The 14,544-nt window shown below is 41.0% G+C and overlaps 1 protein-coding gene across 1 annotated transcript in view; it reads left to right on the top strand.

Annotated features, from left to right (window-relative positions):
* The window catches only part of RNGTT (RNA guanylyltransferase and 5'-phosphatase), a 323,382-nt gene that overhangs the window by 21,934 nt on the left and 286,904 nt on the right, over positions 1-14,544 (top strand). The window contains exons 3-4 of the mRNA XM_002714574.5: positions 1,826-1,929; positions 2,017-2,105. Of these exons, the coding sequence (XP_002714620.1) occupies positions 1,826-1,929; positions 2,017-2,105 (193 nt within the window). The remainder of the gene's footprint in view (positions 1-1,825; positions 1,930-2,016; positions 2,106-14,544) is intronic.

Consider the following 14,544-nt stretch of genomic DNA (forward strand, 5'->3'; position numbering starts at 1 on the left):
ACTTTGGCATCAGTGTATTTTCAGAAAATAGAAGGGTTTTTAGTAGGATACACAGGGATCTATTGATATGTCCATCTGTCTATCCATCCATACATACATACTAGGCAGGGATGGTAAACATCTGACTACAGGCTGTGTATGGCCTGTGAAATCGTTTGGTCTGGCCTTGCCAAGACTCGAAATTCAATGAATCTATAGCAGGCTAATCTTGAAAAAAATTATTTATTTATTTATTTGAATGGTAGAGAGAGATATCTTTCCACTGGTTCAAAAGAGAGAAAAATCTTTTTTTTTTTTTTTTAAGATTTATTTATTTGAAAGAGTTATAGAGAGGCAGAGACACACACACACACACACACACACACAGAGATCTTCCATCTGCTGGTTTACTCCCCAAATGGCTGCAATGGCTGAAACTGGGCCTATCTGAAGCCAGGAACCAGGAGCTTCATCTGGGTCTCCCTTGTGGGTGTAGGGACCCAAGGACTTGGACCATCTTCTGCTGCTTTCCTAGGAGCATCAACAGGGAGCTGGATTGGAAGCAGAGCAGCCGGGACTTGAACCAGAACCCATGTGCGATGCCGACACTGCAGGCAGTAGCTTTACCTGGTATGCTACAGTGCTAGCCCCGAGAGAATTTTTGATCCACTGGTTCACTCCCTAAATGGCTGCAATGGCCTTTACTGGGCCTGGCTGAAGCTAGGAGCTTTTTCCAGCTTTTCATGTGGGTGCAGGGTCCTAAGTAATTGGGCTGTCTTCTGCTGCTTTCCCCAGGCTTGTTATCAGGGAGCTGCATTGGTGGTGGAGCAGCTGGAACTGGAACTGGTGCCCATATGGGTTGCTGGCACTGCAGGCAGAAGCTTAACCTTCTATGCCACAGTGCTAGCCTCAGCAAGCTGATTTTTTAAGTTGATAATTCTGTATGGCCCGTGAATGAGGTTATAAATATCCAAATGACCCTTGGTTTAGAAAAAGTTTCCCCACCACTGAATGGCATAAATGGCTTGTCTCATTGGGAAATTTTTAAAATTTTCATTTTATTTGAAAGGAGTTGAGGAGAGATCTTTCATCCACTGGTTTACTCCCCAGTGCCCACAACAGCCAAGGTTAAGCCAGGCTGAATCCAAGAGCTGGGAACTCATTTTATGTCTCCCATGTCAGTGGCAGGGACCCAGGTACTTGAGCCATCATCGGCTGATTTCCAGGATGCACAAATAGCAGGTAGCTGTGTTGGAAATGGGAAGTGGAGGAGCCAGGACTTGGACCAGGTGCTCTGAAATAGGATGTGGTGTCCCAATCGTGTCTTAACTGCCATGCTGAAAGCCTGCCTCCAGCTCTTTTATCTTTTAGGCCTCAGTTGTAGGATATAGTATGGTATAGTTAACAGATATTCATTGGAGGTGGCTACTTGGAATGCTGGGAGTGATGGACGTATGGAGCTTGAGTTGCTGTGTGTTTCAAATAGATGCCATCCCTGTTCTAGATTCTTATCTAATAAATCAAAGGTGCAGAAATATATATATTATAATATATATGTGTATATATATATATAACTACAATAGTGTTTTCTGGGTAAATTTTTGTGATGTTGGAAATGGGATCTGTTTTGCTATGTTCTTGTTCCTTCATTAGTTTGTGGATTAGTTTATTTCATTGAATGCTTGCTAAGTTCTAGAGTCGTGAATAAGACTTGGTAATTGTTAACAACAGAGTGAACATAAAATCTCCCTTAATACAGATACCTGAACTCTAGTGTCTTTAGTAAACTTATTTTGGAACAAATTCAGTTGCTAGTAATTCTGCCCTTCTTTCTTTTTATTTTAAGGTTAAAATGGGCTTGTTGGTAGACCTGACAAATACTTCAAGGTTTTATGATAGAAATGACATAGAAAAAGAAGGAATCAAATATATAAAACTTCAGTGTAAAGGGTAAGTTATGTGTTAAGATTGTTTAATACCAAAGCTTTTCATTGATATTTTAATCACTTATTAAAATTTTTCCCTCCATATTACTAGACATGGTGAGTGCCCTACAACTGAGGTTACTAATACATTTATTCGTCTGTGTGAGCGGTTTAATGACAGAAATCCACCTGAACTTATCGGTATGTTTTATTTTAACCATTATTGAATATTTTATTTTACAGTTTTGTAAGTGACTTGATATTGAAACTTTATTTCTGCTTTTAATTCCTGAGTAGTGTTTATTGAATTAAGAAACTAAATTTTGTGAGTTACAATAAATGTGTTTCCATAACTTTTACATTTTTCAAAATAATGTCTTAATTGTCCCTCTTCAGGTATACTGTTCAAAACTTCTACCTGAAATACCATACATATGAAAATTATGAAAAAAATACAAACTTTTTTCATAATTTTGCATTTAAAAATATATGTAGTACTCTAAAACTTCTTTCATTCAGTATGATATTTCTGAGACTGATCCATGATGTGTGTTAATTATAGTTCATTTTTGCTGGTGTATACTGTCTTATCATATGAATATCCATTCTCCTGGTGATGGACCGTTCCTTCAGCAAATATTTATGGATTGTTCCCTATGTTAGGCACAGCCTTTTAGAACACATCAATGAAAAAACCCCCATCCCCCCAAAAGTCCCTGTTTTTGTGGAGTTTGTATTGTAGTGTGGGCCTGGAGCATGGAGAGGGGCAGAAATAAACAATAATTATAGTAGGTAAACTTTCCTAAATTGACATTTGAATTATTTTCAGTTCTTTTGCTATTATAAATAATACTGCTAGGAATGGTCCTCTAAAATTTTTAAGATTTAATTTTAACTTTGATTCTTTGTTCTTTCTGTCCTTTATGTTGGCATATGATTTATTAAGGGTTTACTTATTCATTTATTTATTTGAAAGAGAGGAAGAGAGAGAGAAAGACCTTCTATGTGCTGGTTCACTACCCAATGGCCACAATGACTGGGTCTGGGTTGAACTGAATCTAAGAGTATGGAACTCCATCCTGGTCTCCCACATGGGTGGCAAGACCCTAGTACATGGGCCATCTTCCTTTGTCTTCCCAGGCACCTTAGCAGCTAGCTGGGTCAGGAGTGGAGCAGCCAAGACTGAAACCTTCAATCCAGTGTGGCATGCTAGTGTTGCAAGTGTCAGCTTAATCTGCTGAGCTGCCTTGCTGGCCCCAACATATGGTTTATGTTGAGAATCCAGTTTAAATGTTTTCTGTGTAACCAGTCATTTGTTTTATCATAGTTTATTGAATTATTCTTTTTGTTCTATTGGCTAGGTTAAATAAATTAACTTCTTACATAAACTGTTTGTTGAAAATGTTTCCAATTCATTTATCTTTTAGTAGTTTTTTGTAATATTTAAATACCTTTTTTCTAATATATATATTTTTTATTTCTTCTGTATTTGATTTTAAGTAGCTAATGTTTTTTGCCATTCAGAGAAGTAACTGAAAAATTACTAATAGTAGTAAGAATGTTCAGGGTATAGGTGAAGTTACTTCAAAAATTTGTGGGGAAAATGGCATTAAAAGAGAAGTATTGGGCCGGCACTGAGGCATAGCACGTAAAGCCACCACCACCTGTAACACCGGCATCCAATACTGGTATAAATTTGATTTCTGGCTGCTTTACTTCCTATCCAGCTTTCTGCTAACACACTTGGAAGAGCAGCAGAAGATGGCCCATGTACTTGAGCCCCTGTGCCCATGTGGGAGATGTGGATAAAGTTCCTGGCTCCTGGCTTCAGCCTGTCCCAGCCCTGGCTGTTGTAGCCATTTGGGGAGTGAGCCAGCAGATAGAATCAATCAATCTCTCTCTCTCTGTCTCTCCTCTTCTCACTGTAACTCTACCTTTCAAAGAAAAAAAAAATCTTTAAAAACAGATTAGTAAAAGGTAAGTATTTGGTGCACAGAAAAAAAAATTTTTTTCATTTGTTTTATTTATTTGAAAGTCAGTTACACAGAGAGATGGTGAGACAGAGAGGTCTTCCATCTGCTGGTTCACTCCCCAAATGACCACAATAGCCGGGAGGACTAGGCAGGCTGAAGCCGGAAGCCTAGAACTGCATCTGGGTCTCCTATGGGTGCAGGTGCCAAAGCACTTGGGCCATCTTTTGTTGCTTTCCCAGGTGCATTAGCAGGGAGCTGGACTGGAAGTGTAACAACCTGGACTTGAACCAGTGCCCATATAGAATACCAGCATTGCAGGTGGCGGCTTTACCTGCAACGTTAGTGCTGGCCTCTGCACAGAGATTTTGAAATCCAAGCACAGTTTTCTTCAGAATACATATTTCCATTAACTTTTTGAAGACCCCCCCATATATGTCCATTTCAGTTTTTTTTTTTTTTTTTTTTTTTTGCAGCAAAATAAACTCTGAATTTTTTAGGTACCCTTAAGTTTGGACACAATATAAATGTGGAAACATCAGCAACTTTCCTGCAAACAAGCAATAACTACTTGGAAAATATTTTTGGAGAATGGTCTTACTAGTCTTAAAATGTTAGCTAACAGTTATTGAACATTTTTCCCTGCTAGTTTGTCTCCATGTAAACTCTTTCCCATACATACATCGTCTCATAGCAATCTTACTAGGTAGATATTATAATAAGAAATTGAGGCTTGGGGAGAGTAAGTGACTTGGTCATTCACACAGCTAATAAGGGCTAGAGCTTGGAGTAAATCCTAAGCAGTATCTACTAAATGAAGTACAAGACTCCAGGGAATAAAGTTACTAAGAAATGTAGGTGTTCTTTATGAAGGAAGTATATTTAAAGATTAAAATAAAGACTGGAAGAAATTACTGATTGTCACAATGATTCCAAATTTTTAATGTAATTCCAAGCACAATCCTGGTGAGTCTTTAGCAGAATTACTGTGAAGTTAATCTGTCTTCTGTAAACCAATAAACACTTACTGAGTACAGAAAAAAAAAAATCTTTTGACAAATAAAACAAAATTTGAGCAAGAAAAATAGGAAAAGCAAAAATAATGAGAGGCTTTTTCTTATCAGTTATTAAAGTGTGGTAAAGCAACGGAAATTCCAGTATTGGCTTCCTGGTGGTGAAAGAGATGCTTTTAAAATCAGAAGAGGAAGGTTATAGTTTTTTTTTTTTTTTTAAATTTTATTTATTCATTTGAGAGATAGAGTTACAGACAGTGAGAGGGAGAGACAGAGAGAAAGGTCTTCCTTCCGCTGGTTCCTCCCCAAATGGCCGCAATGGCTGGAGCTGCGCCGATCCGAAGCCAAGAGCCAGGAGCTTCTTCCTGGTCTCCCACATGGGTGCAGGGGCCCAAGAACTTGGGCCATCTTCTACTGCTTTCCCACAGCAGAGAGCTCTCTAGCAGAGAGCTGGATCAGAAGTGGAGCAGCCGGGTCTTGAACTGGCGCCCATGTGGGATGCTGGCGGTTCAGGCTAGTATGATATAGCCCGCTGCGCCACAGCGCTGGCCCCGGTGATAGTTTTTTAACAGATGATGTTCAGACCTTTATCCAACCATATAATAAATTTTGTGGTGGGCATTAGAGCAGCAGATTAGGCTACCCCTTGGGATGCCTGCATTCCATATCAGAGCACCAGTTGGAGTCCCAGTTACTTTGTTTCCAGTCCAGCTCCCTATTAATGTGCCTGGGTATCAGTGGATTCAGTGGCTCACGTATTTGAGTTCCTGCCACTCATGTGGAAGACTCAGATATGGAGTTCCTGACTCCTGGCTTCAGCCTGTCCCCACCCTGGCTGTTGTGGCCATTTTGGAGGTGAACCAACAGATGAAAGTTTTCTCTCTCTCTTTCTCTCTTTGTCCTCTGCCTTGCAAGTATATAAATACCAAATATTAAACAATACATTTTAAGTAAAGTAAATATTTTAAAATTAGAATCACTATTTAATTCTGGAGTAAGGCTTCAGAAGGTTCATAGAAGGGGCGGGAAAGTGGCCTGGAGGAGAGTGAGACGTGGTAAAAGATTGGGGGCAGGGCAAAAATCGTCGTCTGTCCTCTCAACATCCTGGGCGGCAGGAAGAGGCCTTCCAGGTGGCTGTGGCCCCAGACGGAGGTGGGGTGGTTGAGCGAATAAACCACCCGAGCGAAGATGACCTGGGTACAGGTTTGGAGTGGAAGTGTATTTCCTCTTTCTCTAGTGTTTTTGCAGCATCACTTTAGAAATAAATGCACTTAAAAATGGTGTATTAAAAAAAAAGCTCACAGAAAATGTGCATTATGACAAAACTGCATGCATTTCAAAGTATTTTTTGTGCCCAAATAAACATCGTTTAATTCCATTTCCCATGAACTTTTTGAAGTGTCCTTGTATAGCCTAAAATAGTATTGAGCTCTTTATTTCAGAAGTTAAAAACAACTTATAGATCTTTTCTCATTTGAGAAGCCATTGGAGGCATCAATGCTAAATATGCTTGATGAATTCAAAGGATGGCACTCAAGAAGTCTTAACATCTGGAATCAGATGTCATGATTTACAGAGATTTGTACTCCTGGTTTAGGAAGACAAGTCCACCCTTGTAACATCAGGCAGAACTGATAGGAAATATTTCCAAATTGAGGGTTTTATGGGTTATGAAAATGATAGAACCTCCTGGGATATATAATGTTATTATTTGTGTTATTTTACTATTGAAGATTTTATTCATGTGGATTGAAGAGGAAACATTTGCTTTGGTCCTGTCAAGTTTTGGGGTTTGGGGTGTAATTGGCAACTATTGTGGTATCCTGATGACCATGACAGAAGCTTTCTTGGGCTGGTTGCTGACAAAACCAGGGGCGCTACAGATGCAGTAAAGCTGAAGTAGTCTTAGGATCTGAAAATCCTGGTCTACTCTTCATTGTTTTAATTATTTTTTAGTTTCAGAGAAATAATTTTCATCGACAGTACACCCATTTTATTTTGAAAGTATATTTGTGATGAAATGGAAACTTTTGTGATGTGTGAAACTGAAACTCAGGTTTATTTTCACAGCTCTCCTGTTTTAAAAGCCATCTTTAAATTACTTGATGTAGTGCATGGATGTGGGCTCATACTGTAGGCTGAGTGGAAATGAAAGGTTTTGAAACAGACTTTTCTGATTTGTAGGAAGAACTATAGCCTCGCAGTCCTTCATCTGAAACCCTTAGGGCCAGGTGTTACCAATTTGCCACATGTTTTCTCTACTGGGGCAGTACCCGCTAATTTATTTTATTATGAAAATTTTCAAACATACCCAAAATAGTAAGATTTGTAAAATGAAGCTGCGTTACACATGAGCCAACCTCATTAATTATCATTGCTGAGGTTTTTTTTTTTTTTTATTTTATTTTATTCTCTTCCTCCTCTTAGAAAAATTTTTTGGGGGGCTGTTTTATAGCAAATCACACATATCTTGTCATTTCATCAAAGATGTTTCAGTATACATGTTTAACTGACATGTTTTTTTTTTAAAAGAATTATTACTTATTTATTTTTTTAAAAGATTTATTTATTTACTTGAAAGTCAGAGTTACACAGAGAGAGAACCATCACAGAGTGAACCATCCACTGGTTCACTCCCCAGATGGACACAATGGCCAGAGCTGTGCCGATCCAAAGCCAAGAGCTAAGAGCTTTTTTCCATATCTCCCATGCGGGTGCAGGGGCCCAAGGACTTGGGCCATCTTGTACTGCTTTCCCAGGCCATAGCAGAGAGCTGGATTGGAAGAGGAGCAGCTGGGACTTGAACTGGTGCCCATATGGGATGCCAGCACTGCAGGTGACAGCTTTACCCACCACACCGCAATGCCAGTCCCTAGGTATTTATTTGAAAGCAATAGTTACAGAGAAAGAAGGAGAAAGAGAGAAGTAGAGAGTAAGAACGAGGGAGAGAGATCTATTCTCTGTCTGGTGGTTCACTCCCCAAATGGCGGCAAGACTGGAGCTGGGCCAGGCTGAAGCCAGGAACCTGGAACTCCATCCAGATCTCCCTCCTACATGGGTGTCAAGGACCCAAACATTTTGAGCCACTTCCCTCTGCTTTCCTGGGAGCATTTGCAGGGAGCTGAATCATAAGTGGAGCATTCCTGACTCAAAACGGGATGCCAGTATCTGTGGTGGTGGTTTAACCTGCTGGCTGTGCCACAATGTTGGCCCCAGATTTCTGGGTTTTATGTAATCATTATACCAAACAGAATAGTTATGAGTTCCTAATGTCATCAAAACCTAATCTAGTTTTAGATTTCCTCAAATATCTGAAATATGTTTTTTTTTTTTCCTTTTTAAAGATTCATTTATTTTATTTGAAAGGCAGTGGTTCAGAGAGGCAGAAACACAGAAAGAGGTCTTCCATCTGCTGGTTCACTCCCCAGATGGCCACAATGGCTGGAACTGTGCTGATCCAAAGCCAGGAGCTAGCAGCTTCTTCCTGGTCTCCCACGTGGTGCAGGGGCCCAAGGACTTAGGCCATCATATACTGCCTTCCCAGGCCATAGCAGAGAGCTGGATCAGAAGTGGAGCAGCTGGGGCTAGAACTGGTGCCCATTTAGGATGCCAGCACTGCAGGTGGCAGCTTTACCCGTATGCCACAGCGCCGGCCCCAAATATGTCTTTTTTAAGTTAGTTTTTAAGACTCATATGGGCTGTAGACGTTGTCACAGGGGCAGTTCAACCTGCTCTGCCATATCATAGGCTCGCCCCTCTCTATTCTTTTGACATCACCAATTTATTGGTGAAATTGGGTTATTGTCCTATAAAACATTCCACATTTTGGATTATCTGACTGCTTCCTCATGGTATCAGTTAACTTGTTCCTTTACCTCCTAAATGTCCTTTTAATTAGTTTAATCGAGAGATGTAACTGGATTCAGTTTTACTATTTAGACAAGAATACTTCATGGTCGATAGTGTGTACTTCCTTTCACACTCACCAAAAGCATATAATGCCTGGTTGTCCCACTTTGAGTGTTCGTTCAAGCTTGATTGCTTGTTTGGAGCATCCGGGACTCGAACTGATGCCCATATGGGATGCTGGCACTGCAGGTGGTGGCTTTACCTGCTGTGCCACAGCTCCGGCCCCCATAAAGTGCTCTTTGACTTAATGATCTCAGCATCCATTGATGATTGTTGCCTGGAACCAGTATTTCATTAGGGGTTACAGAATAGTGATTTTTTTTTTTAGTGTATTAGTTTGAATTCTTTGGTAAAGAGTATTCCTTCTCAAAAATTTGGTTATCCTGAAGTACAGTTTGTACTGGAAAAGCAAATTAAATATATATATTTAAAGATTTATTTATTCATTTGAAAGAGTTACAGTGGGGGATAGACAGAGATAGAGGGAGAGATCTTTGATCTGCTGGTTCATTTCCCAGGCTCCAAAGGCTTGGGCTACACTAGGTGGAAGCCAGGAGCAGGAGCTTCATCTGGGTCTCTCATGTGGATGACAGGTCCAAGTACTCAGGCCATCTTCTGCTGCTTTCAGGCCATAGCAGAGAGCTGGATTAGAAGTGGAGCAGCTGGGACTCGAACCGGCGCCCACTTGAGATGTGGGTGTCTCAGGCGGCAGATCCATCTGCTACAATGTGATGCTGGCCACTGAATTAAATATTTGATTGTTTCCTTTTATTTCCTGATTTCAGAATAATGAGTTGATATTTTAGCAGTCTTCAGTGGTGACTAATTCATTTTATTTTTGGAGTGTCCATGTACTCATGAATTTTATATAGTTAATGTATTTAAGTTAATTGCAGTTAATATTTATTTTGATGAGCAAGTTGGTCTGTGCTCTGCCAGTGGGAACCAATGCAGATTGGTTTTGGTATTACCCCATCAGTGTTTGATGAATTTCATGTTTTCTGGCAAAAGATGCTTTTCCAGGCTTGGAATCAGTTATTTCTCCATGAAATCTTGTTCCTTAAGTGGAAAATAGTTTTTAGAGATAATCTTGGTGTTGAGTGTAGCCTATAATTAAAGACATGATCATTTTTACAGTTAAACAAGAATATAATCACATTAAGTGGGAAAAATATACTGTATAATGCCACATCTCAGGTTGTTTGTCCCTAAATGTTTTAGCAAAATACTTTATCATTTTTCAGAGCTTTATTTCAGATAATAATTAGGAAGAGAGATTATGGAGCTGGTGTGCATTTGTTTGCATGTGCAGAAATAAACTGTTTTGAGAGTAAACTTTGTTTTGAAACTTACTTATTTGAATGGCAGAGTTACAGAGAGAGAGGGAGAGGCAGAGAGAGATCTTCCATCTGTGGTTTACTTCCCAAATGGCTGCAATGGTTGGGGCTAGGCCAGGCCAAAGCCAGGATCTCTCATGTGGGTGGCAGGGGCCCATACATGCTAGCCATCTTCCAGTACTTTCTCTGGCATATAAGCAAGGAGCTGGATTGGAAGTGGGATGCTGGTACTGTAGGTGGCAATTTAACCTGTTGTGCCATAGTGCTGGTCCCAAGGGTGAGGCTTTTGTAGAGTGGAAAAATTTAAAATCTGTTTTATGTTAGAAAAGAGCCAACTTCTTTTTGAATGGTAGATTGTATAATAAATGTATGGCATAACTCTTAACTCTAATTATTTTAGATGTTACCTGTTTACACATAGGTGTGGCAGAATGTGAGCATATATTTCCACGAGGAGCATGTTATATTTTGGTAAAAAAAAATCTCCTTTGATTTAATAAAAATATTTAAGATACTTGGCACTTAATAGCTTTGTTTGTTTGTTTGTTTTTTTGACAGGCAGAGTAGACAGTGAGAGAGAGAGAGAGAGAGAAAGGTCTTCCTTTGCCGTTGGTTCACCCTCCAATGGCCGCCACGGCTGGCGCGCTGCGGCTGGCACACTGCGCTGATCTGATGGCAGGAGCCAGGTGCTTCTCCTGGTCTCCCATGGGGTGCAGGGCCCAAGTTCTTGGGTCATCCTCCACTGCACTCCCTGGCCACAGCAGAGAGCTGACCTGGAAGAGGGGCAACCAGGACAGAATCTGGCACCCCGACCGGGACTAGAACCTGGTGTGCGGGTGCTGCAAGGCGGAGGATTAGCCTAGTGAGCCGCAGCGCCAGCCCCTTAATAGCTTCTTACTGTTCATTCGGTTTCTTCTCTGTCATTGTTTTTTTGGACCTGAGTGTCTGGGCCTTGGCACTTCTGGACTGAACTGGGTGAGGGGCCTTTCTGTGCACTGAAATGTTTGAAAGCATCCCTGGCCAGCACTGTGGCATAGTAGGAGAAGCCTCCATCTGCCTTGCCAGTGTCCACGGGGCACCAGTTCATGTCCTGGCTGCTCTTCTTCTGATCCAGCTTTCTGCTATGACCTGGAAAAGCAGTGGAAGATGGCCCAAGCACTTGGGCCCCTGCACCTGGGAGACTTGGAGGGAGGTTCTGGCTCCTGGCTTCAGATTAACCCAGCTCTTGCCATTCTAGCCATTTGGGGAGTGAGCCAGTGGATGGAAGATGTTTTGTGTGCTCTCTCGCTCTCTTGCTCTCTCTCTCTCTCTGTGTCTCTCTTTCTCTGGCTGTAGCTCTGCCTCTCAAATAAATAAATACATTTTTTTTTTTTTTCAAAAAAGTATCCCTGGCCTGCATGTGTTACGGATTTCTCTTTAGTTGTAACAAAATCACCTCCCTCCGTACATTGTGTATGTCCCCTTGTGGGACTCTGATTTACACTGATCAGTTAAATTTTTTAGCTCTAAAAGTTTATCTGGGTAGTGAGAGAGAAGTTAAAAACATTGGGGCTGGCACTGTGGGATAGTAAGTTATTCCTCTACCTGTGGTGCCAGCATCCCATGTGGGCGCTGGTTCTAGACCCAGCTGCTCCTCTTCCAATCCAGCTCTCTCTTATGGCCTGGGAAAACAGTAGAAGATGGCCCAAGTCCTTGGGCCCCTGCACCTACATGGGAGACATGGAAGAAGCTCCTGGCTCCTGGCTTCGGATAGGCCTGCCTCCGGCCATTGTGGCCATTTGGGAGTGAACCAGCAGAAGGAAGACGTTTCTGTCTCTACCTCTCAAATAAATAAATAAATTCTTAAAAAAATTAAAAATTTTGATACCAGGCTGTATTGAAAAAAGGTACATTGCCATTAGCTCTTTATAAGCCATCTCTTGTAGTTTATACTTACATATATCGTATGTGTATTTGTATAGTTGTATCTCATCCCTCTTTTCTTTTTTAAAGAACTATTTTTATATATTTGAAAGGTGGAGTGAGAAAGAGGAAGAGACAGAGAAAGAGATCTTCCATCCACTGGTTTACTCCACAAATGCCCACTATGGTCAGGGCTGGTCCAGGCTGAAGCCAGGAGCCTAGAACTATATCTGGATCTCCCACGTAGGTGGCAGGGGCACCCACCCTGGACCATTCTGCTTTCCCAGGTGCATTAATAAGGAGCTAGATTGGAACCAGAGCAGCCAGGAGTTTAACCAGCATTTCTGAATGAGATGTTGGCATTGCAGGTGGCAGCAGCTTAACCTGCTGCACCACAGTGCTTGTCCTGGTGTCTTTTAATTTTACTTTAAATGTCATATAAATTTATTTCATTATATTGGTTCACCTAGAAATTGAAGACAGATCTGAATAAAAATTTCCCTTGAAATAGATAAATGAACTGATCTTCAGATATGAACTGTTTTATTTGCCACTAGGTGGACCCATTCTCATAATGAAATGAAGAAAACTAAATACCTTTTTTTTTTAAACATTGGAGATATACCTAAGCTTGTATTACTTTTTAATATCAAATATGGAGTCTTTCACATTTTTCTGTAGAATTTGTTTTGATGAACGTTTCCTAAGTTTATAGCCCTTATTTTACATTAAGAATCAAGTCATCCATTAATATTTTGAAGTATAATTGAACAATAAGAGTAAAACTTCATGTATCTTCATATTATGGAGTATTAACAGAATTTGTACTTTGCTTAAAAAATATTTGCACGGGCCAGCATTGTGGCATAGCAGATTGAGCTTGCCGCCTGCGATGCTGCTTTCTGTGTGAGCTCTGATTTGCGTCTCTGCCATTCTGCTTCTGATCCACCTCCCTGCTAATGTGCCTGGAAAAGCAGTGGAAGATGGCCAAGTGCTTGGGCCTCTGTCATCCATGTGGGAGACCTGGTGGAGTTTGGGCTCCTGGCTTGGATTCATTCCAGCCCTGGCTGTTGTGGCTGTTTGGGAAGTGAACCAGCAGATGGACAATCTCTTTCTGTCTCTTCCTCTCTCTAATTCTGCCTTTCAAATAAATCAATCTTTTAAAAAGTTTTGGATATTTGTTGAGAGACAGAGAGGGCTAGAACTGCCATTTAGTAGCTCACACCCCAAATGCCAGAAGAGCTGAGACTAAAACCAGGAGCAGAGAAATCAGTCTGGGTCTCCCACATGGGTGGAAGGGACTCAACTACTTGAACCATCACTTGCTGCCTCCCAGGGTGTACATTAGCAGGAAGCTGGAATTGGGAGCAGAGCAAAGACTCAAACCTAGGCACCCTAATATGAGATGACAGTGTTCCATCCTGGTGTCTTAACTGCTGGGCTGAATGCCTGCTTCACTTGCTTAAATTACGTGCTTTAACATGACTTATTACTTAACTGGCAATTCTTTCCTTTTCATGAAAAGTTCATCTTGCTTGAGTAAAAATTTGGATACGAAGCAGTTGTGTTTTAGGTGAGAAACATCATAAGTTGAAATATTTGTTGCTTAAATTGATTTGAGGGGCCAGCACTGTGACATAATGGGTTAGAGTCCCAGCCTGCAGCGCTGGCATCCCATGTGGGCACCGGTTCGAGTCCCGGCAGCTCCTCTTCCAGTCCAGCTCTCTGCTATGGCCTGGGAAAGCAGTGGAGGATGGCTTAGGTCCTTGGGCCCCTGTGCCCACTAGCAGGAGACCCAGAGGAAGCTCCTGGCTCCTGGCTTCAGATTAGCTCAGCTCTGGCCATTGGGGTCATTTGGGAGTGAACCAGTGGAATGGAGGACTCTCTGGCTCTGCTTCTCTCTGTAACTCTTTCAAATAAATAAAATAAATATTAAAAAAAATTGATTTGAAATATAAGGTAGAAGGGACATTTACATTTTGGGTTAAGGTACATATTGAAATAAATCTGCATTCAGTAAACACCTTTGTGTGATTTTTTTTGAGGTGCCTCTTTTAAAACAACAGAGATAATGGAGTTTATAAAATTTTATGATCACTGTTGTAAGGAGTATTTTTCTCTTCAAAGCTGGTTTCTGTTTTTCAACTCGTCCCTTCAAACTTCATTTCAGTTCTATCATTTCTCTTATTGCCAACCATTGTGATTTAATTAGGACTTCCTCCTTACCCGTAAATATTGCCTAGGCCTCTCTTGGTAAACAGCACGTCCTTTCCTCCCTAAAAGCTACAGCACCTCACACTTTCCTTTTGATTTGCTGCCCTGCTTCCATTCCTCAGCTGGCTTTGTAAGAACGGGTCCCGTTTATTCCGGTTCACTTCATTGCACTCTGGAGTCCTCCCTGAGCACTGTGGCTTTCAGTTGTGATCATTATGCGACATTTCAACAGTTGAAACACAGATGTGGACACTTCCTCTTTTCTTGGTGACTGTGTTTTCTGTTCTCTTAAGCC

Source organism: Oryctolagus cuniculus, chromosome 5, assembly GCF_964237555.1.
Source record: "Oryctolagus cuniculus chromosome 5, mOryCun1.1, whole genome shotgun sequence".
NCBI classification, from domain to species: Eukaryota; Metazoa; Chordata; class Mammalia; order Lagomorpha; family Leporidae; genus Oryctolagus; species Oryctolagus cuniculus.